This window comes from Nyctibius grandis, chromosome 4, assembly GCF_013368605.1.
Source record: "Nyctibius grandis isolate bNycGra1 chromosome 4, bNycGra1.pri, whole genome shotgun sequence".
Lineage (NCBI taxonomy): Eukaryota > Metazoa > Chordata > Aves > Nyctibiiformes > Nyctibiidae > Nyctibius > Nyctibius grandis.
In genome coordinates this window covers 89,808,517-89,835,762 of record NC_090661.1, presented here as the reverse complement: position 1 = coordinate 89,835,762, position 27,246 = coordinate 89,808,517, and the positions used below count along the sequence as shown (strand labels likewise).

Genomic DNA, 27,246 nt, shown 5'->3' with positions numbered 1-27,246 from the left:
TCAAGGGCCCGCCCTGGAGCTGGAGTTTCTAGTCCTTTTACTTCTCCGATTGAAGGGGTAGTTGAGGAATTCAAAGCGTCTGTGGGGCTCGGTTGTCTGGTGGCCCTTGGGAAGCCTCTTCATGAAATGCACCTCCCGTTGATGCTGTCGGGTCTTGGAGCCCTTGCGCGGGCGGCCCTTGCGGGTGAAGGCCATGTACCAGCCCTCATACTTGGCGTTCTGCAGCGCCGTGTAGTTGTTCTCCAGGACGATCTCCGTGAAGACGCAGTCCTTGCCCTTGCCGTTGCTCTGAGGAGGGGACAGAGCGGGGATTTAAGCAACGGGTGCTCGGTCAGAGGCTGCATCTCGCTACACCAAGCTGGACTGGCTGGGGTGGCAGCAAGGTCACAGTGCTTGTGGGCAGCCGAGGGCTCACTTTTCCCACCTCTTCTACAGGTCAGAATTGCCCAAAATCTACTTTTCCTTAGAAAGCTGAGGGGAGCAGGCATGGTGGCATGGGCAGACGCCGCTCATTGCAGCTTGCGTCTGCTGTGATGGCAGCAACGGGCTGCAAGCCCCAGTGCAGCTTGTCCTAGTCTTCATTTCCACTGCACCCATAAGGGGATTTTTGTCCACTCCCATCCTGTCCCCATCCAGGCCAGGGGCTGGATTCCCTTGCAAGCATGACCACAAGCAAACTCTCCATCTCAGTGGCAAGTTCATCCACCCATCCTATCCCCCCTGGAGTGTTTAATATAGGAGGGGCATCAAGGGGCAGGACAGGTGATGTGGGGTCCATGGGGACGATGCCCACAGACACAGGTGGCAGCTGGAGGCTGAACTCCTTCCCGTTATGGGCAGCAGCGGAACCAGGGAGGGGACCCACATCAACCAGCCCCAGGGAAGAGCCGCCATGGAAAATCCTCCCAGATGATTGCTACCCCAGCAGGATTTTGCACATCTAGCCCCCTCTGCCCCCGGAGAGGGAGCGTCGAGGCTCGGAGGGAGCGTGACTAACCAGTGCATGGCAGGGCCAGGCCTTGGGGCCAGCCCCACGGAGCATCTTAACATTCCTGGCACTTGTACCATGTAATCGGGGAGAATAGCCTGGCAATCCACCTATTTGTTCAGGGAGATACAAGGAATGTGCCCCACACGGCACCTGCCAGCCTCCCTTGCTCTCCCCCTTCCCTCCTGCCACCCGGGCTTCAGGATGCCTCATCCTCCTGCCCTCCAAAGGGGTGCACTGGCTGAACCCCCGGGACCCCCATCCCACCTCCTCATCGTCACAGGTGGGCTCTGTATCAGGTAAGAGCTCCTCTCCCAGCAAGACCCAGTCAACACCCAGAGCACATTCCTGGCTCTCCCGTGCCCTCAAGCCCAGCGCCCCACCTTGCCGATCAGCTTCCCCTTCTTGTTCATGCAGATGTAGAAACCGGTCGCTGCCCCTTTGATGCGCACGCGGCTCCCAAAGGTGTCCGTCTCCACGATGAGCTTGGCTGGGGAGAGCAGTGGGAGGAAAGAGAGAGGAAGATCAGAGGGCCTCCGAGACGGGGCAGGCACAGGGATGGAGACCCCAGCAATGCCTGACACTGGGCACTGTGGGCACGTGCTGGGCAGGGAGGTGCCTGGGCCAGAGAGAGCCCTAAAATCAGGGCACAAGATTAAGAGCCAGCCTCGGCCTCTCTACCCTGCCACTGTGTAACTCTGCCTTGCCCGGCTCCACAGGGCTCAGTGGTTCAGGTGCCGCAGACATCCCAGAAGGGAGGCAGGGCAGCGAGCAGGGTATGCAGTGGCCAGTGGAGAACAAGCCAGCTGCCCTGGAAACAGAGGCAGGTCTGGGCGAGCCTGCAGGCAGGCACCCTCTGGAAGTGCAGGGTGTGCTGCCAGCTGTCCCCAGCCCAGGGGACACCACTCCATGTTTCTCTGCTGGGCCAGGGCTGCAGGAGAAGCAGTGACTTTGCAGCTGGCAGGGGAGGCGTGAAGGGTACAGTCATCCTTTTAATGCCTTTCACCTTTGCACGAGTCGAGAGGGCGTATTGATTTGGTCTCAGTTTTTTAATGGAGACATCGATCGACTTCTGAAGGAGCTATGCAAATCGACGGGTCGATGGACCACCTATAAATAGACCTGTCACCTTCCCTCCCTGCCTCCTCCCTGGGAACCCGAGCCCCGAAGCCCATCCATCCCTAGGGAAGGACGAGGATGGGGACAGGACATCCTTCTCCCCAGCCCTGCAGCTGCTGTCCCCTGAGCCAGCTCCCTTCCCCAGGGCAAGCCCCGACAGGGATGGTGGCTACCTGTTTGCACCTCAAAAGGGCTGTGCTGTGCCAAGCACCAAACATTTCCCCATGGCACTGAAAAGCCAGCCAGGACTGCCCCATCTCACCACTATCACCCCTTGCCCAGCATCAGTCCCTAGTGCCATAAGCACAATTTGGCAAAGTAATTAGAGCGCAGCCCACAAAGCTTCCAAGTCTATAGCCTTATTATGGGAATGAGCCCACTCCTTACTTCTCCTCTCCAATCTCTGCACAAGGGCTGCTCTGTTTCTCAGGACCCTGGGTCTGCCCCAGCTTGCACATCTCTCCCCAGGATGCTCAGCCACCAGCAAGCCCCAGCGAGGGCAGCAATGAAGCTCTGGAGGGGGTGGCTTTGGAGGAGGATGCTCTGAATGGCAGGAGGAGGCTATGGGCACACGCACAAGCTAACGTGAGCCTAAATCACGCTTTGGGCTAGGAGTAAACCGCTTCCTCTCCATCTCTGCGATGTCCTCATCCTTCACCCCTCACATCACGGGCACTGCTGAGGTCAATGGCACCGAGGGTGGGGACAGCAAGCAGGCAGTGCTGGCAGCAGCCGAGTTGAGCAACAGAAAAGGCATCCCAAAATTTGCTGGGGCCAACTGATTTGGTGCTGCCAGGCAAGCCAGGCTCGATGCGCATGCAGGCACCCCCTGCCCACACTCCCTCCTGCCAACGTCACCCTGCAGCACCTCTCGTCCCCAAACTGCCCCGTGCCCACAGCCCCCCAGACAGGCACAGACTGGACTCGGAGCCGAGAAATTTGGGAAGAGCCAACTCCGGGCTGTGCCACTCCAGCACCAACACCCAGAGCCTGGTACGCACTCAGCATCCCCAAAACCAGCCATGGGAGCCGTGGTGCTCTGCAAACGAAGCGCTGAGACAGTGACCCCCTATTTATCTATATTGGGGAAAGGGGGGGAATTGATCTCAGAGGCAGTAAAAGGTTTGAGGAGAATTGATTTTTCTCTCAGAGATAGAAGGAGCGGGAGGGAGGGAGGGATGGAGAAGGGAGGGAGGGAGCAGGGGAGGCCTTGGCCCCAGCGAGCACAAAACCCTGCTTTAAAGATGCACATCTCTTCTCTTTCGGCCTTTTATTATTTTTTCCCGTGATTTACAGCCGCCGGCCGAGTTCACTGCCCCACACGAGCCCAACCAGCACACGGCTCCAGCCCCACCAGCAGCAGAGGATGAGGACAACCTGTCCTCATGGACCTGCACGCCCAGACCCACGCGGGTAACCCACGAACCCTGCAAACCCCAGCCCCAACCAGCAGAAAACCCCGGGCGCAGACAAAACCAGCAAGTGGCCAGGGAGCTGCACCAGCATCCCTGGCCACTTGTGGGGTTTAGTCTGGGCTGCAGCCACCGGCGGTTTGCTCGGTGGCAGCCACGGCCCAGGAGGGGCGAGACGGGCTGCACTGGCTGCCCGCCTTCCCTTAGAATGAAAAAAGTCAATCAAATATTGACAATTAAGACAGATAACTGAAAACGCCAGACTCGATGTTAAGTCGGCTGCAAAAACGTCAGCGTGGGGAAAGGGGTCATCTGCAAAAACAAATCAACCCCTTTTACACGCCCACCCCCAAAAATGAGATAAAAAAAGCAGAAGGAAGGGCTCGGGGAGAGGGGCTCTTTTCTTGCAAAGTGAATTTCTAAATAACATTTTGGGGGAGTCCTTATTTTCCTTTTTTGAGGAGGTGGGAGCTTGACGTTTTCAACTCTATTCTTTCACTTAAGTGACAGATTTATCCCAGTAAAATTATGTTTCATGCTCAAACTTTGAAGGGAAAGTGGCTACGTAAATGCTGAAAAAATGCAGCGAGACACACTTGATCCCCCAACTGGACTGCGAAGAGGAGAAAGTATTCAGGAAATGTTAAAAAAGGTGAAAGTAAGAAGCGTTTTAATAGTTCTTCCAGACATGGGGGCCTCCCTAGAGATTCATATAGAACAATCCTGAACCTCTATTTTAACATTTACAGACTTGCAACTCTTAAAACTTTACATCTGAAAAACTGCTTGTTCTCTTTCTGGTTTAGATCAGTCTTCATTCTCCTCCTTAGCTCTTCAAATGATTAACCTTTCTTTTTTTATTACATTTTAATAGAGTTTTTCAAGCCACCACCAGTCCCCTCCTTCTGGCCTTATTTAAACCTGGTCATTATTTAAATAGGCACTAACTGACTTTTAAAAATCCAGGCGTTATAGGACCAAAACAAGATGGGATTTTTTTTATTCTTCTGCTTGGGAAATTAGCTAATGCCCTTTCAAGCCGGAGCTGCTCTAGGGTGGGAATAATTCATTTGGAAGATTAATGCTGGATGTATGGAATACCATATAGATGGAATCTGTGCTTCACTTGAACTGCTAAAGTCCAGCGTGAAATTTTCAGCCAAAGCAAAAGGAAGAAAGAAAAAAAAAAAAAAACAAACAAAAAAACAACACAGAAGGGGAAGGAAGAAAAGTGTTTCTACTAATCTCCCCAAGCAAGAAAGGGAAATTGCAGCTAATACCAAAGAAAAACAGTTGTGATTCCTACGTACAACACACATGAATACAAGCAGTTCCCTGACCCGGGTGCAGGATCAGGCCTCCCGCAGCCGGCCCCGCAGCGGTGCTGGGGCTCGCTGGCCCCGCTGACCCCTGCGTGGCGTCTCACCATCCCCATGTGTCATTAGCGCACGAGATCAAACTATTTGGGCTTCAGGGGAGGGATCGGTCCTCCTGCCCCGTGGGAGAAGAGGTTTTGGGGAGGGGGTGCCATGGCCGGGGTGATGGCAGAGAGGCTGCAGCGTAGTGTGGGCTCTTGCGTTCGTGGAGTCCCCCCTGCTTTGTCTCTGGAGACGCCTCAGCATCTTCCCCCGCAGCCAACTGCCTTGCTGACCCTCTGCTCAGGATTTGTTTTGCGAAGGGAGGGATGGGGGGATATGTCAGGAAAATGCCACTTTGGACAGTTCTAGTGCAGGGAAGATTTCCAAACCAGCCGTTCACCTTCACCACCCCCCCACCCCTTTTCTTTTTCAACTTTTCTTTCCATTCCTTTTCCAGAAGGAAGTCTCAGAGACACCCAGCCCTGCAAAGAGCTGGGCTGAAATGATGGGTGCTGCTCAGCACGCCACAGCCTCAAGCCCTCCGAGTCAGGTGCAAACCAAGAATGAAAAAGAAGCAAAGCCCATCCTGCGAGCACTGATCCCCTCCCTCGGCACGGGGAACCTGCCCTCACCTTGAAGCGCCCAGCCGCTGATCGCCGACCCCTATGTTCTCCCTTTACAAGCCCCCGCGAGCAGAACAATTTTAATGATTTCTGGCTAACGAACAGGACGGAAATCATCAATCGCTGCGAACACCTCCCCGGCTCCCCCCCTCCGCCCGCCCCCATCGCACGTCCTTACCGTGCACATCCCCATCCTCTGCCATTGCATTGATTTTCTTGTTGTCCAAGATCTGCACATGTTTCCCGCTGGTCCGGCTGTACAGCTGGTAGGTACGGACGAGCCGCCGGCTGAGCTGATCTGTCACCAGGCTCTGCTCCCTCACATGCTGTGTAAAATTAGGTGGGGACTGAACAGTTACCTTTAGGAAATTAAAAAATATACGACACACCATTATAATCTCTACTCCTCAGAGGGGCGAATGGGCTGAGCCGAGATCGCCTGCCTCCAGCCGGGCTTTACAGGGAGGCACGGAGCCGGGACCGCGGTGGTATCTCCTGTGCCAGCAAAGCCTCCCCGGGAGGAGAATTAAGCCCCGGGACACAGCGGCCAGAGCCTGTTACAGAGCCGTGCTGGCTCCAGACGTGCCCTAAGCAGAGAGGGGCAGGCGACTTGGGAGCACAACAGGGCTCAGTGACCCCAGAGGCCTCCCTGGGACTTGGTGGGTCCCGGCTGGCACGGGAGTACCTGAGATGGGCATCTAGGCCGGGGGCTGGAGGGGATCCAGAGAGGGTCATGCAGGATGGCACTGGGTTGCCCCCCCGCGGTGCTGACACATTCGTCCCACACCTCTCTCACTTCTGCAGGAGCACACTACTGCTCCAACTGCCCTGGACACGTACCCCAGCGCTGCCCTGGGACATGTACCCCAGCCGCTGCCCCATCGGTTTCAACAGCTGCCTTTCCTCTGGGTCCCAGGCTCTGTATTTGCCCCCAAACACCCCACTTACTGAGCCCTTTAAATACGAAATCCCCAGAGAAGGTAGAACTACAAGGTATAAGAATTATAAGAAAACCTTGCCCCAGCCTGGGTATTTAGTGGCATAAAACCCCAAGGATACTAACACACTACCCATGCAAACACATCCCTCATCCGCAGCCAGCTGTTTGGTGCCGGCAGCGGGGTTGTCCCCAGCCCCGGCACGCCGAACCCGTTAGCCCCGGAGCCGCAGCTGAGCCCGTCCCCTCCAGACCCAATGCTGCAGCTCCTGGACTTTAAATGATTTTCATGAGCAGCCAAACCTGCTCCCCCCTCAGCCCCAGCTCACAAGTTGCACAGAAGTCTTTTTTTCCCCCCCTCATCTCAAATCCCTCTTTTAAGTCTGGACAGTTTCGCTGCTCCCTGACATTTATAAAGATGTATTCTGAGCAAATGTTAGGAGATAGCTCCTTTCAACATCAGAAGGCTGGGACTACCCCCCGCCACCCCCACGTCAAATGGGAAGATTTCCTCCTGTCTTCAACAACAACAGAAAAACCCCAACAAAAGCAAAAGCCGCTGCTCTCCCAAAGCTGGCTTTATAGAGATATCTCCCCTTGACAATGTCATCTCTCTCCCTTTGCTTCTGCCTGTGCATGTGTGTTTCCTATAGACGGGTTTTGGATAATGCAGCAGGATTCTCTCCCCAGCTCTGATGAGGGTACCATGTGGAGGAGAGGTCATTAGCCATGCTGCTATTTGGTCTCCATCTCATACTCCAAAATATTACAGCTATGTTTTTATACAACTGCACACTCCCAGCGCTTAGTTCCCTTTGCTTTTCGTCTGGAAACTCGATTTTTTTTTTCCCCCAATCTTCCAGGAAAATTTAAAAAAAAAAGTAGCTTAAAGGGCATTTTAAAAAAAAGCTCCTGCACCTGTGATCTCAGGGGGAAGAGGGTCTTCACCCCGGTTTGCAGGCGCACCGCTCCCAGCGACGCATGCCTGCTGGTATGCGGGTGTCGCACAAGCTCTACCCGGGCGGTTTGATCTCTCCGTGACGCTTCTGTCCCCGGCGACACAAACCAGCGATGCTCAAGTCTGACAATTTTAAGCGGAATCAAAACCTGCGATTTTTAATAAGGTTTTGGTGGGTTGTTTTTTTCCCCCCCTTTTTAATTCCACTGTAATTTCTGCATGAAGCAGTGTAGGAAAACAACCCCGGACAAGAGGAACGGGGGTATCCACAGTGCCATTTAGAGGTGGGGGGGACGGGACCTAAAGCTACTTAAAAATAACCGTGAGCAACTCCTTGAAACCCCGGGTGCTCCCTGCCTCGCAGCCCGAGTCCTCCGCATCTTATTTTGCAGCCCGGGGAGCTTCCCGGCCTCGGATTTTTACAGCCGGGGGACTTTTGTCTCCTGGGTTTTAAAACTCTTCCTCCTTCCTTCCTCCCTCCCTCCCTCCCGAGCCCGGGGCGCTCGGCAGCGGCTGCGGGGCACCCCCCATCCCCGAGGGGCAAACAAAGCCGGGCGGCCCAGCGGGCACTTACCTGGGCTTGCAGGCAGAGGACGAACAAGTGCATTAACCTGGGAGGGGGGAAGAGAGAAAGGAGGAAAGAGGTGTGAACCGGAGGGCTGCGGGCGCGGGGCGGGAGGGCCGGGGCTGCCGGTACTCACACGTAGCTGAAGAGCGAGGAGCAGGGGTCCATCGCGGCGCCGGTGCGGGGCCGGGAGCCCGGGACCCGGCGGCGGCGGGGAGCGCCCGGGGGGGCGCGGCGCGGCGTTGCCTCGGCTCCTCGCCTCCTCTCGCCCAGCCGGCACGTCCTCGCCCCGAGGAAAGGAGGGCACAAGCGGCTACAGAGGGGAAAGGCCCTCGCCGGCCCGCCCGCCCGCCCAGCCCCCGGGGCGCACGGCCGGCGGCCCCCCGCCGCGGGGTGCCCCCCGCCCCGCTCCGCAGCCCCGCTGCCGCCCCGGGAGGCGGCCAGGCCGGCCCGCAGCCCCGACGGTGGGGGCGGGCGCGGCCGAGGGGCGGCCGCCGCCGCGGAGGGAAGCCCGGCCGGACCGCCGCCCCCGCTCCCCTCCCCAGCCCGGCGGTACCTGCCGAGGCGGAGGGGGCGGCGGGCCAGGTATCGCCGAGCTCGGGGCTGGCACTAAGGGCCGGGCTCCGCGGCCACCCGCCGGCGGGACGCCCTCCCCGCCCCGTGCCTCAGTTTCCCCATCTGTAAAACGGGGTTTAAGGGCTGGGACGGAGGGAGGCGGTGTCGGGGCCGAGGTCCCCCCGCTGGGGGCTCGCCGCTCCGCGGGCGCGTTGTGGATTGGGACCGGGCGGGCGAGCGAGCCCTCCCGGGACGTGCCAGACATTAAAAGGATTACCGGGGGGATGGAGGGGGCCGGAGTTTCGAGAGGGAGCGAGGCTGAGCAAATACCGCAGCCGGGGTGGGGAGCTGGCAGCGGGACCCCCCTCGAGCATCCCCGCCGGGCGCTTACCTGGTGGGGCGGACGGGTGCCCTCAGGGCCGGCGGTGCGGGGCCATGGGGCCGGGCGGCGGCGGCGGGACGGGGCTCAGCCCCGCAGCCCGGGCAGGGCCGCCGAGGGCTGCATTGTTCCGGCGAGCCCCGGCGCTCCCGGCCCCGCCACCTGTTGCGCACCGGGGCGGGGGCTGCGGCGGGGCTGCGGCGGGCAGCCCCCGGGGCCGGTACCTGGCCGGGGCCGGGGCCGGCGCCGCCTGCTCGGTGCTGAGTGACAGCTGCTAATTTGCCGGCCGTGCCCCGCTGCCGGTCCCCGCGCTCCCCGCGCCCTCCTTTATCTTATCAGAGCCCATAATTACAATTGCTATTTTGTTTCCTCGAATCAGCAATCAGCGCTATCTGCCGCCGCTGGAGAGGCAGCTCCTGTCAGCCGGGCTCTGAGTGACAGAGCGGCGGGCTGCTCTGCCGCACACGCACACACACACACGCGTGCACGGCCCGCTTCCACACGCACACTGCCCCGCACACGCCTGTGCGGCCCTCCCGCGCACACACGTGCGGGCACGCAGCCCTCGCACACCCGCGCAGGTCCTCCACGCAGACCCTTCCTGCACACACACTACAGCCTTTCCCATGCAGCCCCCTTCTTCCCGCTCACGCCCCTCACACGCATGCAACCCTGTATGCACACACTGTGCGCTCCCCAGCACAGACACACACGCTTCTCTTTGCTCACCCCTACCCCAAAAATACATCCCCCCACCTCGCACAAGCAGCTGAAGTCACAGGACGCTTCTCTCTCTCACACACACACTGACATCCAGCTCGCGCATTTTCCCCCTTGCTCAGACACCCAGCAACCCCGGACACCCATGTCCCTACACCTCTCCCCACTGCACGCTCAGCATTTCACCCGAAAACGCTGCCTACAGTCAAGTCTGAGGATGGATCTCCCAGGGGTCTCACCTGGTCTTGCCCAGCATTGTTGCTGCAGGGCGGGTGCTGCAGGCAGGCAGGGGAGCCTGGACGCTGCCCCATCCCTGGGCTGGCCCCACAGGGCTTGAGGAGAAAAACTCCCCTTGGATTGGTATCGTCAGATCTAGCACAGCACAGCGTGGGCAACTGCCTTGTTCTGGGCAAAATTTCCCACAAAATCAGCCCCTTGTGCATTTTCTTTCCCTTTTTCTTGGCTCAAAAGGCCAGAAAGATGTTTCTGAGAGGCTTTCCTATATGTAGAAAGAAGTCTTGGGCCAAGCCTGCCTCTAACTTGAAGACTTTAGAAGCACCACAGGAATGGGCAGGATGGGTACTGAAGGTGCTCAGCTGAAGCAAGGGAGGGTTTCCACAGGCAGGACACTCTCACACACGCAGCTTGTCAGTCCAGCACACACTCAGGAGAGAAAACCCTCTGTGTGGAGCTTTGCGAACAGCTGATGGGCCACAGCATAGATGAGGCAGTTCCCCATATCCACCCCTCTGGGTTGCCCAAGGAAAACCAGGCAAAACCAGAGCAGGCAGCACTAGATATTCCCAATGCTCTAAATTTGGACAATCCTCACTTTTTTATATATAAAAAATTAAAGGGATTTAGGCACTGTCTCTTTGCCAGATGCTGCCCTTGCTCACCAGCAGCCACCCTTGCTTTACCTCCGGCGGGGGCAGGGTTGGGCTGCGTGTTATCCTGCACACCGTGTTCAACAGCACCGTGTCCAGAACAGCCCGGGCTGCCTTAAACTGGGAGATTTATGGTGTCCTGTATGGGGTCAGAGGCAGCCGCGAGCTGACAGCCCCATGTGCCCCCTGCCCTCGGCAAACAGGCTCAAGTGCCAGTCATGGCTGTAAAATCCAGCCGGTGCGGGATCACCCAGGGGTGGCCACACTTCGCCTGACAGCGGATGACAGACGATGCTCCTGCCAGCCATCCTCAGGCCCACAGCCAAAGCCTCCACAGCCCCCATCCTATCCCACCTTCGGGCAGGGCAGAGACATGAGCAGGTTGGTGACAGCAGCTGGGGACAGGCAGCATGATGGCTGCTGGGCTCACCCCCTCTCTGCTGCTGCCTTGTCTTACAGCCACGATCTGCTCCTTACAGGGAAGCTAGGTGCCCTTGGAGCCCTTGAAAGCTGGGTGCATGTGCCTCCCTCCCTCAGTGCTTCCCAGCCCACCACAGGGTCACCCATGTTTGCATCAAGAATGACACCCCCTCCTTTTGTTGTTTATGTAAAAAACAAACTTTTTCGGAAAGCCTCTCTCCCGTGCAAGGCAGCACAAGGGAGATCAGCCTGCCTATCAGCTCCTTCGCAGGCCATCTGAGCTAAGCCCCCTGGTCCATGGGGTGAGGGTCCCCTCCATCCCCAGGCACTGAAGCTAAATGGCTTGTCTGGCTCTCCTGCAGAGCAGAGAAACCCCAGCGCAGTGCTCCTGAGACCAGCTGGGCCTCAGGCCAAGCTGCTGTGGAGCTGGTGAAAGAAATTCCCTCCCAACAGAAAGACTTGGGGACCTGCTGTGCCCCCAGCGCTCCAGGCAGCCGTCAGGCTTTGATCGCTGGAGGACGCTACCAGCATCAGGTCCCGTCCTGGTGTCCCACTGCTCCATTGCCCTGATCTGCAAAGCTGGGACCATGTTTAGGCTGGGCAGGCACATGAGTGTGTTTCCCTCAGAGAACAGCTGACGTATTTTACGTTCTTTAGGGATGTTAAACGCTGCAGATGAAGCACTGAACACCAGAGATGTGAGCTGCAGCCCCCTCACCCACCCCTTTTCCCATAAAGCTGAGGGTGCCCAGGAGCAGCCACAGGGCTGCAACACCAAGAAGCAGGAGCTGAGAGAGGAATGAGGACACGGAGATGGCTGTTGCAGCCTGGCTGGGGTCCTGGCTTGCTCTTAAACCTTTCCCACCTCCACCTCCCCTCTGCACCCCACACAGAGCCTCCTGGCAGCCAAGAACCATGGGGGTAGCTCCTGGAGCAGGCTAGACTGCAGCCTAGCAGTGAGCAGCCTGGGAGAGGATTTGAGGAGAAGGAGGGGGCAGCAGGTGAGGGACTGTGAGACCCCCTGGGAGGGGGCTGCCAGTGCCACTGTACAGCAGAGACCTGAGAGAGCACAGGGAGTGCTGTGGGGGTCTCTCCCTATTCCCTCAGCACTGCACGCCCCCACCCGGGGCCACCCCAGCACCGTCCCTGCGCTCTCCCAGGATGTCCTCTTGCACATCTGCAGGACACAGCCAGGTCCCAGCTCCAGCTTCCAGCCTACTTTTTCTAAGGCATCATCCCCATCTGGCACAGTCCAGGTCAGAAGTGGCCCATAGACACCCCTCTCCTCCTGTACAGTGAGGAATGGCAGAGCAAGACCCTGCTCCCTGCAAGAGGTCAAAACCAGCAAGGTGTAGCTGTTACCAGCTCCTCCCTGAGCATCAGCCTTAAACCTCTCCACGAGCATCACTTATTTCAGAAAGGCAGAGCCAAGAAAAGCAACATAAACCACGGCTTAGGGTGAACCAGTCCAAACTGGGGCAAGCGGAGACAGGGTCCTAGCAAACTGGGAGTTCACATCATAAGAGGAGGCTGGGAGAATCTGGGGTGAGGGGTAGCCAGCAAAACACCCAGAGGAGGTTTGGCTTGAACATCTCTTTACCATGGGAAACTACCAGGCAGAGAAGCAACCAGGACATTGCTGTTACTCGCAGAGAAGGGCCAACAGGCAGTTCCCTGCTCCTGCAAGGCCAGGGACATAGACAGGACCACAGCGCTAATCCCGGCTGATGGAGGAGAGCAGCACCTGCAACAGCACGCTGAGCCGGCTGGAGGGCAAGGAGACCTCCTCTCTGGAGGCACAGCGGGCTCTGAGAGTCTGCGGAGCAGTTACCTTTGAAAGGGGACAGACAGTGTAGGCAGTGGGGTGGCTGGCATGGGGCTGAGGGCTAGCCAAAGGCTGGGGCACACAAAGACGAGGACACTGGAGCATGGGCAGCACTGCCTGCACCTGAGCAGCTCCCTCCCCTCCAACACCATGTGATGGAGAGCCAAACCGCCTGAAAACCAGGATCCTGTAACACTTTACAGCCGTGCCTGGAGGATGCTTGGCCATAAACCAGCTTTTGCCACACCAAAATAAGCACATGGAGGCTTCGCAGCAGAGCCAGAGGGATGCTAGCCCGCTCCACCCTCACCCTTCCCAGCCCCAGCCCTATGGCCCAGCACCCCCAGCCCTGCCCACTGATCCTTCACAGAGGGACCGCAGCATTAATGGGGCGTTTCGGAGGCAACAGTAGCTCCTCCATGGCTGAGCAGCGCGGAGCAGCCTGGGGCAATCCCACTGCTTGCCATTAACCTGCCCCCCTCCCCGAAGGGAAGGAACTTGGCCGAACCCCACCGGGATGTGTTACATGGGAATGACCTTGTCTTCGCTACCCACAGCGCCAAGGCAGCCCCAGGGCAAACAAGGAGCAGGGAGGGGAGACTCGGCCCGCTCACAATTAATTCTCCTCTCTATTCAATTACTAGCAGCAGGGTTGAGGCATGTTTCATCGGTGGTGGGAACGCCAGGCCAGGAGGCTACCCCTGTGTTCTAGTCGCATCCCCCTGGAGCTGTGCCCATCCCTGTGCAGGACCAACCTGTGTGACGTGGCCCCGTTAGGTCCCTCTTCAGCAGTCCGCTCTCACAGCTTCGTTTCATGGAACTGGGGTCCCTCCTCTGCCCTTTGGAGACCATTTCATTACCTCCTGTCCCTCCTGCCCAGCAGCTTTCTAGGAACGTGGTCTTTGCTTCCACAATTTCAGGCTGTGCTCCTGGAAGTGCTGGTGTCAATATTGGCTCCATCATCATCCAGTGGCCATGTGCTGACTCACAGGCAGCGACGCTCCTACGGATCAGAGGAGTCAAAGATAGGCTCTGCTTTCCATCCAGGCTGGGTGATTTGGAAGAGAGCTCACTACCCACATCAGCAGGGCTGCCAGCACGGCAGGGGCAGCCTTGGGTGGCTCAGCACGTGGCAGCTTCGCTCCTGGTCCTCAGGCATAGCAGAAGTTCATCCAGGGCAGCCCATGGATGCACAGAAGGATTTTCCACTGGTGTTAAGCATCCGCCTCATGGCTACATTTGGCTCTGGTGAGACCAGTGCTGTTTTTGTCTCTGCCATCCACACCCAGTGCATGGGGGGGGGGTCAGAGGTGGGCCAGGCACATGGGTAAAGATCTGGCAGAGCGAGGCCAGGAGCCTTGTGGAGGGCACTGAAGGGGAGGTGCACCCCCAGGCTGCGTCCATCTGCAAGGAGAGAGAACTGGAATGGCTCTGTGACCACCCAGCTTGGGAAGGGGCCCACACAGAGTCCCACAGCTGGGCTTGAGTTAGGCAAGCCAGAAACAAAGTCCAAAGGCTCCCAGCAAGGGTAGTTCACATGGGGGCAGCTCAGGGAGAAGGTGGCATCCCCAGCCCTGCGTGGTTTAAACCCAAGCTTGAGTATTTTTCTACAAATCTGCTCTGCATCTAACAGGGATCAGTAAACGAGCAGCCCGACGAGGAATGGCTATGATACGTGCATGGGGAAGGGGTGACACACATGAACATGTGGATGAGGATGTGTGTGCTTGTGGCATTTAGGCAGCTCCACTTCGTTCCTGGCCCCATTGCACAGACCAAACAGCATCTCCAGGACCTGGTCCCCAGACTTTCCCAGCTGGCACGTCTTCCCCAGCATCGTAGACCCAGCCCAAGCAGCAGCACCCTCCTCAAGGTCTCCAGCCACACATCATCAGGCAGGGCTGGGAAGGAGGGTCAAAGCCAGGATGGGTGGGAGGGGGCTCCACTGGCCACCCAGGAAGATGGGAGCCGTCACTCACTGCCGGGGGTCATTGTCCTCTCTGTGGGACTGGCTCAGAGTCTCCTTCAGGGCCACAAGGAGCTGAGACAGAGATGCAAAATGCTGGCCCTTTGCTGCCCAGATCCATCCTCAGCTCCCAGCCAGCCAGGCCAGGCAATTTGGCTTTGGTTTGGGTCCTCTTAGGAAGAGGACTCCTGCGCCCATCCCGCGGGGGGGTTAAGCCTAAAACTAACAGCAGTGGCCGGGGGGGCTGTCCGTCGGCTGTAACTCTACCTTCATTTGTTTGCTTACAGCATCCACCCAAAATGCCCGTGTGTGTCTCCGGGCCCCTGTGTCAGTGGCAGCTGAACTGCTGACCCCAGGAGTTTGCAAAACACCAGGGTTATGGCCCCTTTGACATCCCAGCCCGGCAGAGCTGCAGCTCATCCTGACCCTGGCCCTGGGGAGCCAGCTCCTAGGGCACCCCACATGGCCCTGTGAGAGCCGGGGAGATGTGGGGAGGCAGCAGGGCCAGCAAGAGTGAACCCCAAAGAAGCGTCAAGGTGGGCATGCTCCCCATGGCACCTGCTGCTCTCCTGAATTGGCCACAGTCCCTCACCTTGCTGGCCAGCCCTATGGACCTGCCCCAAACCCCACCGCTAACCCTTGCTGAAGCCCAGACCTCCAGCTCCTGTCAGCCCCCACGCTGGCACTGGGACTGCCACAGGAACCGTGTCCCTCTCCAGCTCCCATGCCCAGGGCCACGTCTGGTCTCCGTGCCACCCTGCACACCTCTATGTTTTGGGAAGGTGGGGAACATGTGGTCCCAGGAAAAACCACAGCCAGAACATGGAAACAGCCTGTAACTGGTTTCTCCCAGGCACCAGCTGTGGTAGGGGACTTCACACCATCCTGGAGCATGGCCATGGCATGCACAAGGTGCCCAGGCTCCCATCATGGTGCAAACACTATCTCCAGGGTGTGCAGGAGGGTCAGGGCTGCAGGGAGCCAGCCTAGGCACAGGAGCAAGCACCCAGGAAGTTCAGATGGGGTTTGAGAGGTCTCCAGTGACTCTGCTCACACTTTTTCCCCAGAAGTCAAAATCCCATCTCCCGAGGGTCCAGCCCCACCACTAGACCACGCTGCTTTTCCCCGTGAGCTGAGCACCAGGATGTCTAGCAGGGCAGACCTGCCACAGACAAGATCCCTGTCCCCTATGCTCTCTTCATCCTCTGCTCTGCCCATCAGCAACAACCCTTCCTATCCAGCCCCAAAAATCCCATGTGCTGCAGCTTGGGGGTCTCCAGCCCCCTGAGAGCCCGTCGGGAGAGCAGGGGCTGGAGGCACGGAGGGACTATGGGGTGTCCCACAGCCCCTATGCAGAGCCATCACCAGCAAGGACACCACAGAGAACAAATCCTGCCCATCCAGCCTAGGGCTCTCCAGCCTAGGCTGGGACCAGGGGATAGCAAGGTCCCTGCAGCGAACTGCGTCCCTGCCAGGATCCCTCCAGCAGACCCTAAATCCCTTTGGGGCACAACCCAGCTGCTCTGGGCAGACCCCGTCCCCCCAGCTGCCACTAGCCCTGGCAGGAACGCATGGGCAGCAGTGACAGTCCTGCCAGGGTCAGGGACAGCCCAGCCCAGAGCGATTAGATTCGCACCTCGGAGGGGTCGAAGGCCAGGACACCTGCGACCTCTGGGTATCTCGGCTGTGGCTGCCGAGCGCAGAGCTGTGAACGCTGCCCTGATGCGAGGCACACTGCGCTGGGGATGCGGGAGGGGACCGTGCAGGATGGCTGTGACGGAGCTTCACCCAGGCTGTCTTGCATGGAGCTCTCTACCACAGCCCAACCATGCTCACTTTTAGCACCTGCTTTATACATTTGTGAGTTTAAACCCAACTCATGGCACAACCCCTGCTCCAGCGTCACCCCGTGCTCCTCCAGCACCTTCTGCTGTGCCCCCACTGCAGACCATAAAGCCACAGCTGTCGCAGCAGCACCTTCACGGAAACAACCCCCTCTTGTATTCTGGGCAGCGCTGTGGAGCTGGGGACACGTGTCCCCACTGCAAGCAGACGCACTGAGCAGCGATCGCAGCCTGTGAACGCCTGGAGCAGAGCCTGGCCGTAAGCAACCTTCTGTGCTGGGATGTGCAGCTGGGAGCAGCCGTGGTGGATCAGCCCAGGAGCTGGAGGAGCCCCTTCTCCTCCTGCAGAGCAGTCGGTGGGGTGAACACCCACACATCCAGGCTCCCAGCCAGCTGGAGGCATGCTGGGGAGGGCCCAGCTCATGGCTGAGCACCAGAGAGCAGGAGATGACCCCAGACCTGAGTTTTGGCTTCTCCAGCAGACAGAGCTGTTCCCACACAGTGCACCAGCAGCATTTCCCTCTGCAAGGAGTGTTGATGGAAGAGGATGGGAATTACCGGCTGCCTGGCCCTTCCAGATCCTGCTGCTTCCTCTCTTGGTTGCAACGTGTCCCCGGCTCAGCTCTGCCAGGGCCAGCCCTGCGCTTTAGGGTGCTGGCAGCTCCTGGAGGCAATAGCAGAGGTACCTGTGCCCACCACCCGGCAGGAGGGAACAGGGGTAGCACAGCTAACACTGCAGAGAACGGGACACTCATCAACCTGCCACCAGGGTGGTCCCATCTAGGGGTGGCTCTGCTGGCCCTTTTCCTGGCTCGTGCTGCCACCGAGGTGCCACACACGCCCCACAGCTCTCTGCCCCACCTCACCAAGCCGCTGCACTCTGGGATAACGGGGAGTGCTGCATCTCCAGGGGTGTCCCGCTGGCTTCCTCCGTAGCCCAGGCAGCCAAGCCTCAGGGCAAAGCAGGACGACCCCAGTTCAGTGTGGGAACCAGCAACCGAGAGCTCATGGAGCAGGGGACCAGCCCCACCTACAGCACGGTTACAGCTGCGCCTCTCAGCCGAGTTCTCAGCCACGCAGAGCTGAAACCCAGCAAGAAAACTGTTGGGGCAGGACAGGCTGGGGCATCACAAGGAAAACTGCTGGCCATGCTCAGCAGAGCAGCTCCCCATCCTGTTCCTCCATCCCTGAAAAAGCAACTCAGACCTGACCTCTGAAACCAGAGCATCCTCTGGGAGCTGCTGGTGCAGCCCAGCCACCCGGCTGGACGCCGACAGCCAAGTCCCAGCCCAGAGGAGCTGGCACCTGGGACAGACCCTGCAGCGAGCAGCTCGAGCCCCTCACGGAGCACAGCAGGGCAGTTTGGGAGGGCCACGAAGAGCATGACAGTGTGGGTGCATAGCCACAGAGTGTGGTGACCTCCACATCAAGCCATGCTATGGCCACGTTTCTCTGCTGCATGGCTCAGCCAGGGTCAGGGTTCCCCAATGCGGCTGCAGTGAGGAGAAATCCATCCCCAGCAATGTCAGCATGCAGAGCCCCAAAATGCAGCAGAGAGGAGCGATGCTCAGAGCCAACCACCTTCTAGAGCAACCCCAGAGCCATCACCTTGGGTTGGGGCATCTTTTGGCTCCCTAGGTACTGGCACCTCTACCACCTCATGAAATAGTGATGGGCTCTGCACCCTTACACACATGTCCAGCATGGGGAGCCCACACATGTATGTTGACACACAACAACTTCATTTTTCCCCCCACCCTACGCAAAACAAGGCAGCCCTCACGTTGGGAGCCCCACGCTTCACTCCCCACGCGCAGAGAGCCTCCTGCCCCCACCACCCCTGAGCACCCCCCAGCCTGGCCGTGCCGGTGCTCACCTGCTCTTAGACAGCCCTGTTTGTTTGCCCAAGGTATTTGCAGCCAGGGGCACCTGCTTTGATACCATCAACTCCGCAAAGGAAGCTGCTCACCTAGCGTGACCCCTGTAATCCCATCCTTCCCCATTAAACGCTGTGTGTGAGCACATCTCCCCTCCCAGCCGCCTGCCATCTCAGCATTTATCTCCCTCTCCTCAAGCTGAGCACATCAAGGCTGTGACATTGCTGGGGAGGGTGGAGCAAACCTCCCCAAGTCACTTAGAAAGGGGCCTGGCAGTGCCAACATGCCCCAGCCCCTCCATTGCCCACCCTGGGCTTGGGGTGTTCACTGTCCCCTGGCATCACCCTGCAGCAGGGCTGGGGGTCAGGCAGCACTCATGGCAAGGCCTTGAGATGGGCTGGTCCTGCAGAGGGGTGGACAAGATTGGTCTCCGCAAGCCTTCTGCCACTAGCAGCATGTCCCCTATGGTACCAGCTTTGCCCCTTGGCAGGACTGTCCCTCCTGCCACAGCCCATTGTCCCAGGAAACCAGCACCCTGAAACTCCCTCCTTCTGCCCTTTAAGAGGCCAAATGCTCCTTCTCATCAGCCAGCACTGCCTCTCCCACCTCACGTCAACCAGCCGTACCACCCTGCCAGGGCCGAGCTGTGCCCACTCCCCCGCCTCATCACCCCTCTCCAAGCTCCGAGCCAGCTGCCTCCCCCAGCCCATCCTTCCAGGAGCACCTTGTTAAAAATGATCTACTGGCTCTTATCTCCCCGGAGCCAAGCTGCTCCTCTGCGAAGAGCGAGCAGGACCAAGGTCTGCCAGATAAATTAGCCCTGACCCCTTCCACATGCACACAGCCAGGGAGATCTACGAGGTCCTGTCTGTGCCAGCCCTAGAAGGGGCCGGGCACCATCCCCGCACCAGCACAGCCACAGCTCCGTTCACCACCCTGAACTCCCCTCCTGCACCATCAGCACAGGGCACCGGTGTGCTGTGCCTTGCTAGCACTCCTCAAACACACATCCAGCCCTCCAGGAGGATGCTCCTGCACCTCTTCGCTCGCCAAGGCTGCTGAATTGCCCTGCTTCCCACACACTTCCCCAGGGCAATGAGGTTTGCTGGGGGATCTCACAGTGCTTGTGGGTGTGGGCACAGACCCCCAGCCCCTGGGGATGGCAGGAGGAACAATACTTCCCTGGGGACATGACCTCTCCCAGCCAGCACCCATCCTCCTCACAGGGCTGGACCCAAGCATGCTGCTCCATGTCAGGACGGGCAGACAGGCAGGGAGAGGCAAAGGGAAAAGCCAGGAGGAGAGAGGCCAGGGGCTGGCTGGCCCTCGGGCCACCACGCTGCCCACCTGCCACCTAGCGGAGCCTGTGTCGGGACCCGCCACCGCCCCCCCGCCAGCAGGTACCTGGGTCCCACCACCCAGCCCCCTCCCCCTGCCCTGCTGCAGGGTGCCACGCACAAGCCAAGGGGTGCATTGCCCCCAGGCTGGCTCTTCTCTGTCCTCTGGTGCCTCCCAGGCAGGCATGGTCCTATGCTGTGGGGTTGGGATGCCAACAGTCCTCTTCCCTTTGCTGCAAGGGGCATCAAAACCTTCCCTCCATGCTGGTCAAGGGCTGTTTGGGGCCAGAAGGAAACAGTGGGGAGATGGAGAGGAGCTGCACAGGCCCCTGAGGAGAGAAACAGCCCCACTCACAGACTAGGATGGAGCCTGAGCTGAAGAACGACCCTGGAGGATTTCCTACCAGAGTCCATGCAACCGAGAAGCTCACTGTCCCAGGGCACCAACAGCCAGCAGGACAGAGCAGTACATGGTGCTCCTCAGGGACAACAGCCAGCGTCACATACAAGGAGGGCTGGGACAAGTATTGACCCACAGGCCAGGGATGCAAGATGGGATGTAGGGAAACATAAGGACAGGCCCAGTCCCCAGGGGTGAGAAGTGCCCCCTGACTGAAGTGCAGAAACAATCAAACCCTCTCCAGGCACCCAGACACCAGGGGGACACAACTCCCCAGCAAATGTCAGAGCTCAAACCTGCCCCACACCCTGCAGGCGCTGGTGTTTCACCCCTCCCCCGGACGCTGCTGGGCTGAGAGCAAGATGGAAGAGAGGACCTTGCTGTGACAGTGCCCAGCACCAGGGCCAATGTGGCCCAAAGCAGGGGGGTGTTGCTAACAGCTGGGTTACCTTTGGGAGCACACGTGGAGCTGGGTCCCTGCCCCGTACAGCCGCCCATGACTCTGACCCTTCCCTGCATAGCCAGGGTGCAGCGCTGAGCTGGCTCACGGGGCACAAGCGTGCAGAGCCCACAAGGGAGAGAGAAGAGCCCCCGGGTCCCTCCTGGGAGCTCTGCAGCATCGCCAAGGGAACCAAGTGTCAGGGACTAGACACGGAGGAGCATCTCCCACTGAAGTGCGCATGGGAGCAACCTGCCAGCCAGCAGTGACCCCCCTCCAGACCTGAGAGACCTTTATTGAAAGTGTAAAAACAGTTCTTTACAAAGCAGATCAACCCAGAACCTCCCCCCAAATCACAGGTAGGCTGTGGCTCCCACCCCACCATAACTGCAGTTGAGGTTGCAGCCTGGGCCCCAGTTTCACACTTTTAAGTGTATAAAAACCATCAAATTGTGAGTAAAGAAAAGCAAACACACTCGAATCAGCGAAACTGCGTGTCCCACCGCTGGCTTTCCATCCATCTGCTGGGAAAGGGGCCAGGACTGGGTGTTTCAGAGCCAGGGAGAGGGAGTGCAGGACAGCAAAAAGGCACAGGGCAAGGATCACCTTCTCCATCCCCGACTCCCAGCACAGGGATGGGGCAAAGGGGATGTACCAGCAGCATCCATCCAGTTTTGGGATCAACCTCCCAGGGCTGTGGGAAAGGAGACGCCCCAGTGCTGGAAGCAGCCCCTGCTCCCCAAAAAGTTACAACAGAAAAAAAATAAGAATAAAAACAAAGCAGCAAACGTTGAGGTCCTGGCAAGAGGTGTCCGAGGTAAAAAGCCATCCAGGGAGAGAAGTCCCAGCGAATACCTGCAAGAAGAACCAGACTGAGACCAGCAGCCTCCTGTGGCAGGTCAGCTTCCACCCATACTTGCCACAAGGGTGTCATGGCCCCCCGGACCCTTCCTCCGAGGCTGCCCAGCCCCTCACCTTGCCTGGAGATGAATTACTGCTTCCTCCTCTACTTCTTGGCTGGCATGATAGGAGCAAGCTCCTCCTCCTCCTCCTCCTCCGACAAGTCATCATCATCCTCAAAGGAAGCATCTTCCCTGTGCACTGGGACACACAAATAACTCTGTTACTCACCAGCTGATGTCTTTGGCAAATGTAACTGCCCCCCTAGACACCCCAAGGGCAGAGCAGCCCACGGAGCACTGGAGCAGCTTTAACAGCAGCTTGAGGGCAATAAGCTGTATCTCAGCTGGAGGGAGGTCTCAGAGGGGAATGGCAACAGCCAGCCATGGGAAAAGGAGACAGTGTGGGTCATCCAGACCCCTTTTCCCATGCAAGGCTTTATGGCAGGGAAGGAATCCCTGCACAGAGATGGCCCCTGGGCAACGAGCACAAAGGAGGCACCGAGCACATGTGCTGGGCAGCACCAAGCGCATCTCCCAGGGGCTCCGTGGTCGGCGTTCTTGCTGGAGGGAGCCCCTCCATACCTCTTGCTCCTCCCAAGCCTTTCCCCACATGAGTGCTTACCGATCTGGTGCCAGCCAGCGAGGTGTACTGGGCCAGAGCCTGCAGCCAGGCGGAAGGTCACCGGAGGCTGCAGCTTGAAGTTGTCCAGACTCAGCTGCAAAGAGACAGAGATGGAGCTGACTTAGTGGCAGAGGCAAAAAGCAGAATGCCCTGCAGTCCCTGGCATGGCACCCAGCCCAGTTAAACATGTCCTTCTGGGGACATCTTCAGCCAGGCCAAGGCTACCCAGGGCATTTCCCCACGAGCTGCATACCATCTCATGGTCAGGATCCTAGGAGAAAGGTCCACAAACATTCAGAGATTTCCAGTTCCCTGCAGCCATCCCCACCTGAATCTTCAAAGCAACCTCTTACCAAGGGCTGGCATGACAACTTCAGATTCGCCACGGGCACAGCAATCTCCTGGTTCTCGTGGTTTCGTCCGACGACCTCCACCACGTTGCACTCGTCCTTGGCACCGTCTGTGAGGCAGACCTGTGTGGGAGCAGAGATCGTGAATTCCTGCTCTCCCAGGTGACACAGCAGGGACAGCTAGGACTCTCCACGGGACAAGCAACCCACAGCAATGCTACGAGCCCCTGCAACTGCCTCAAAGGATGGCACCTGGGCTGCATTTTCTGCTGATCTGATCCATGCTGGAAGATACTGTGCTCCCAGGACAGAAAGTGATCCAGGGAGAGCCAGGAATGAAGCCCTACATCAAGCTTGGAGAGCAACAAGCCAGAGACCTAGCTGGTGAGGAGGGCATGTTCTAGTGGGAGGCTCCAGCAAGGTCAAATACAAGAAAAAAATACTTTCTTTCACCCCATGTCTAGAGCATTCCTCTGCTGAGCAGCCTCCTGCCAGCGGTGGCTTTGCTCCAGCACCTCCGTACAACGGGTAAATGTGTCAGCCCCGTGTCCTGCCCTGAGAACAGCCAGAGCTGAGACCTCAGACAAGGGAGTCCCCTGGTCCTGCCCCAGCAGGAAAGGGGGAACGAGCCTGGGAAGCGGGGGTAAGGCTGTGGGCCACTATGGGAGAGAACAAGCACAGTTAATTCTCATTTCTCTTACCACAGACAGGGCCAAAATGTGGTCAGAGTCATCTTCCTCATCCACCTGAAATGTGTAGGATTTGGTACTGGCAGTCAGCTCACAGCCTGGAAAGAGGAGATCAGAAAAGCTGCAGCAGCCATGGCGCAGCCCCAAGTGCCACGGGCGAAGGGTGCCCAGGGCGAGCCCCGGCATGGCCAGGCACGCACAGAGCATCCCTAAACTGCTTCATTTTCTCATGCTCCAGAGCAGCCTCAGGCCAGGGCACCCTGGGCTCCAGGATAAAGTGTCCCCAAGAACAATGCACCCAGCTCAGCACCATACAGGGACAAAACCTGGTGTCCCCAAACCAGGCTGCCATGAAGCAGTGCCCAGGGGGACCCGAGGCCCCCAAGCACAGGCAGGGCAAGGCTGTCCCCTGCAGGGAGCAGCACAGCCCAGGCGCGCTGCTCTGGGCAACAGGAGAGGGAGCGGACAGAAAGGCAGCTCTGCTCTCCCCAGCGTCAGCGAAATGTTTGCTCTGGTGAGAGCGTGGAGGCAAAGACACAGAGCACGAGACCTGGGTGACGAGGAACAAGGCGAGGGGAGGATGCTGGGCTAGGCTGCAGGGAGCTGGAGTCCCTCAGGACAAACCTCGAGACAGGTTTTATTACGTACTTCTCCAAACAGCTACAAAAACACGGGAAAATTATGTCCTCAGCTCTTCGGATCAGGATTCAGCCGACTGTGGGGAGGAAGGAAAGGCAGAGTGCCCCGGGTGCGTTCGCTTATTGCAGGATGATTCCCCAATGTGAAGCAGAGAGGAAAAAACACCAGCGTGAGCCCTGCATACCAGAGCCGGCGTTTGCAGGGGAGAGAGAGGCATTACCCCCAGCCAACACAGCCCAGGGAAGGACCCGGGCCGCGCCGTGCCGATGTGTGCAGCTCACCGCGGCGGGACCGAAATCCGGATGCATAAAAGGCCTTGGGGGGGGCGTGGGGTGGGGGTGCTGCGGCTCCACGTCCCCTTTCGCTACAAGCGTGTGCTGAGCCGCGGTGCGGGGCAGGCTCCGGGCCGGGAGCGGCCCCGCACACGCGTGCGCACGCACGTGGGTGAGCAGCGTGGGGCCACGTGTCGCGGGGCTCTACCAGCCCCGGCCGAGAGCCCTCCCAGGGAGGAGGGACGCGGCTGTGCGCCCCGCGGGCGGCACCCACGGAGCGGCTCGCACGGAACGCTGACGTGGGAGCGCGGGGGATTAACCGGAGGAGCGGGAGAAGCCGGCGAGAGCCGGGGGTGCCACCTCCCTCCCCCCCCCGTTACTCCCAGCCCTCTGCACCCACAAGAACCCTAAGACGCCCCGAGGCTCCCCCCAAACCGCCCCAGGACCCCACCACGTGCCCTCCCCCCCGCCCGGCCCCCGCTCCCCAGGGCCCCGCTGGTCGCCCTCTCCCCACGCCCGGCCACACACGTGTCTCTCCCTAGTGTCGCGTGTCCCCCCCCCAGCACGCCTAGCACCCCCAGGGCTCAGTAATGCCCTCCACGTGTCTCTCCAGACCCACGTGTCTCCCTTGCCCGCCCTCCCTCCCTGTGTCTCCACTGCCCCCAGGTCTCCCTATTGCCCCCCCCATGTGTCCCCTTCACAAATCTCTTCCCCTCCCACGTGTCTTTCCTGCCTCCACGCCGCCCCTGTTACTCCCCAGTGCCCCTCTCTTCCCTCACGTCTCCTGTCCCCCGTTTATTGCCCCCATCTGTCTCTACTGCCCCCCCTTACCCACCTACGTGTCTCTTGTCCCCCCCCCTCCCTATTAACGCCCCTGTGTCTCTCCTTCCCCCCATCTCTCTCCTGCCCCCGGTCTATTACCCCCCTCACATCTCTCCCCACCCCATCTATTACCCCCCTAGTCTCTCTATCACCCCCTCCCCGTCCCTCGCCCCCCGGTGCCGCTCACCGAAGAGGACGCTGCCAGGGCAGCCGGGCCCGTGCAGCTCCATGAGGCGGCAGCGCAGCGCTGGGAGCGGGGCGGGCCGCGCCGTGCCGGGCTTTGCCGCTCCGTGCGGGGCTGTGTCGCCCCGCCCCGCGCCCGCTCCTGGCTTGGGGTGCCCAAAGCAAAGGGCCCCGCAGCATCGTCCCGCATCCTGCGGGGGGGTGGACCCCGCTGTCGTCAACACGGTGGAGGGGTCCGTTCTGGCAGGGCTCGCTGGCTGGAGCGGCTGTGCGGGGAGGGGGAGCGTATTTTGTGTCCTTGCAATAAAAGGGGGTTATTGCCCCAGCGGGATCCTAATGAGTTTTCCTGCTAACCAGCCTCTTCCTTCAGAAGATATTTCTGGGGGGTAGGCAGGAGGGGGGACAGGGGAGAGGGTCTTAAATTGTGAGGAGGCTGAACAGCCCCAAAACCACCTTGGAGATAAAAGACACCACTACATCCTTTAACTGGGGGTCTCCTGCCCACCCTGGGCCTTCAGCCAAAGCCAGTTCAGCAGGACACTGTGGAAACACCACTCCAGAAAGATCACTACCAGTTGTCCACCTCTCACCCTTCTCACAGGCACCAGCCTTCTGTACCCGCAGAAGATACAGGGCACCAACAGCACCAGGAAAGGCAGAAGGCTGAGGGCATAAAGAGGGGATATCAGAGGTGACGGAGACAGAGGCACAACGGGAGGGACCTGCTCATCTCCGTCCCTTTAAGCATGAGTGAGGACAAGAGCAGCGTGATCTGACACGGGGGACTGCGGTACAGGAGCCTTTGAGTGCAGAAGGCAAGATCCTGCTGCAAAATCTGTCGCAGGGAGCAGAGGGCCAGACTGGCCTTCCAAAGCAGAAAGGGAAGCGGCCTGGTCCATGCTGCAGGGTTGGAGAGGGGAGCAGCTGAATGAAAACAAACCCCGCTAACAATGAGCTCACACCACATTCTCAGTCGGAAGCTGGCTCTGCTCCCACCGCAGAGGAGACCTCCACCAGCCGGCCATTCGCTCTGCTCCAGCTGGAGTCAGCTCAAGAAAAACACAATTGAAGAGGTTTGAAAAGCCGAACCTGGTCCCAGAAAAAGGCAAGCGCTTGCTCACCGATGGTTATACAAGCGCACCCGTCTGCTGCTGCAGTAGTTGCTCTCCACAGAGATCTGGCTGGCAGCAGCACATTACCTACGTGACCCATCTGTGGCCACCACCCTTGAGCAAGGGAGGCTTCACGCTCCCTTACAGGAAGGGTTCCTGGCACAACATCAGAGTCCAAGCCTGTCTCCCAGGCTGAGATGGGTTTGACATCAGCCAGTCATCTTGCCATTTCTGCCATAACTTCGTGAAATAGGCTTCAAGACAACAAAGATGACTATATGCAACACATTGAGTTTGTGAAGAAAAACTACTGTTTTAACACAGCACATGTTTACTGGGGTAGGAGAGCAGTTTTCAACGGCTCATTTCCCTGCTGAGTTTGCATGTTATCACATTCTCCACACCACAGAGCTTTTGCACTGCATACCCAGAGCACTTCTACAGCAGATGGATGAACCCTTGTGAACTGACCTTAGGAAAAAGCTGCTTTTAATACCCCTGACCCATCCCCTTTTGCTTGGTTGTCATTCCAAGCAGGAAGCTACTTGCTTGAGCCATCTCAGGTGTTTAGCTTCCTAAGTTAAATTTTGTGGATGTACAACTACAGACAGACTGTGGAGCCACAATGTTTGTCCCTTACACACAGTGTGACATCCCTCAAGTTACCCCCTCTCTCGCCTTGTTCCTGCTGGCAGGCTTTTCTGTGTTTCAGCAACCTCTAAACCCAGCAGCCGGCAAGGGAAAAAAAAAACAAAACAAAAAACCCACAAACCAAAAAACCAGTAAGAAAGGGTGAACGAGCACTGCGGCAACACAGCTCACACTGGCTTTGCCAGACACTGGAGATCACCTTTGAAAGAACTGGGTTTTACAAAACAGCTAAAGTTCAACTGGTGCTACTCACAGAAGGGCCAAAAAGAAAGGTCACTGCCGCCCCAAAAAACTTTGGGGCACGTACTTCTGAAGGGTCACTGAACACCTGCCTATGAAAGGCATCAGCACAGATGTCTACCACGCAACACACTGCTACCACCAAAACCAGACAC

The 27,246-nt window shown here is 58.7% G+C and overlaps 2 protein-coding genes across 2 annotated transcripts; both read right to left on the bottom strand.

Annotated features, from left to right (window-relative positions):
- Window positions 1–8,128, bottom strand: FGF8 (fibroblast growth factor 8). Its single transcript, XM_068399474.1, has 5 exons — window positions 8,097–8,128; window positions 7,970–8,006; window positions 5,679–5,859; window positions 1,372–1,478; window positions 1–288 (listed from the first exon to the last, which is right to left on the bottom strand). Exons 1-5 carry the CDS (start codon window positions 8,126–8,128, stop codon window positions 1–3), a joined length of 645 nt encoding a protein of 214 aa, XP_068255575.1.
- A 12,778-nt stretch (window positions 8,129–20,906) lies between these two features.
- Window positions 20,907–25,172, bottom strand: NPM3 (nucleophosmin/nucleoplasmin 3). Its single transcript, XM_068399551.1, has 6 exons — window positions 25,093–25,172; window positions 23,185–23,270; window positions 22,487–22,606; window positions 22,134–22,227; window positions 21,585–21,710; window positions 20,907–21,464 (listed from the first exon to the last, which is right to left on the bottom strand). Exons 1-5 carry the CDS (start codon window positions 25,133–25,135, stop codon window positions 21,616–21,618), a joined length of 438 nt encoding a protein of 145 aa, XP_068255652.1. The 5' UTR covers window positions 25,136–25,172; the 3' UTR covers window positions 20,907–21,464; window positions 21,585–21,615.
- Between the last annotated feature and the right edge of the window lie 2,074 nt (window positions 25,173–27,246).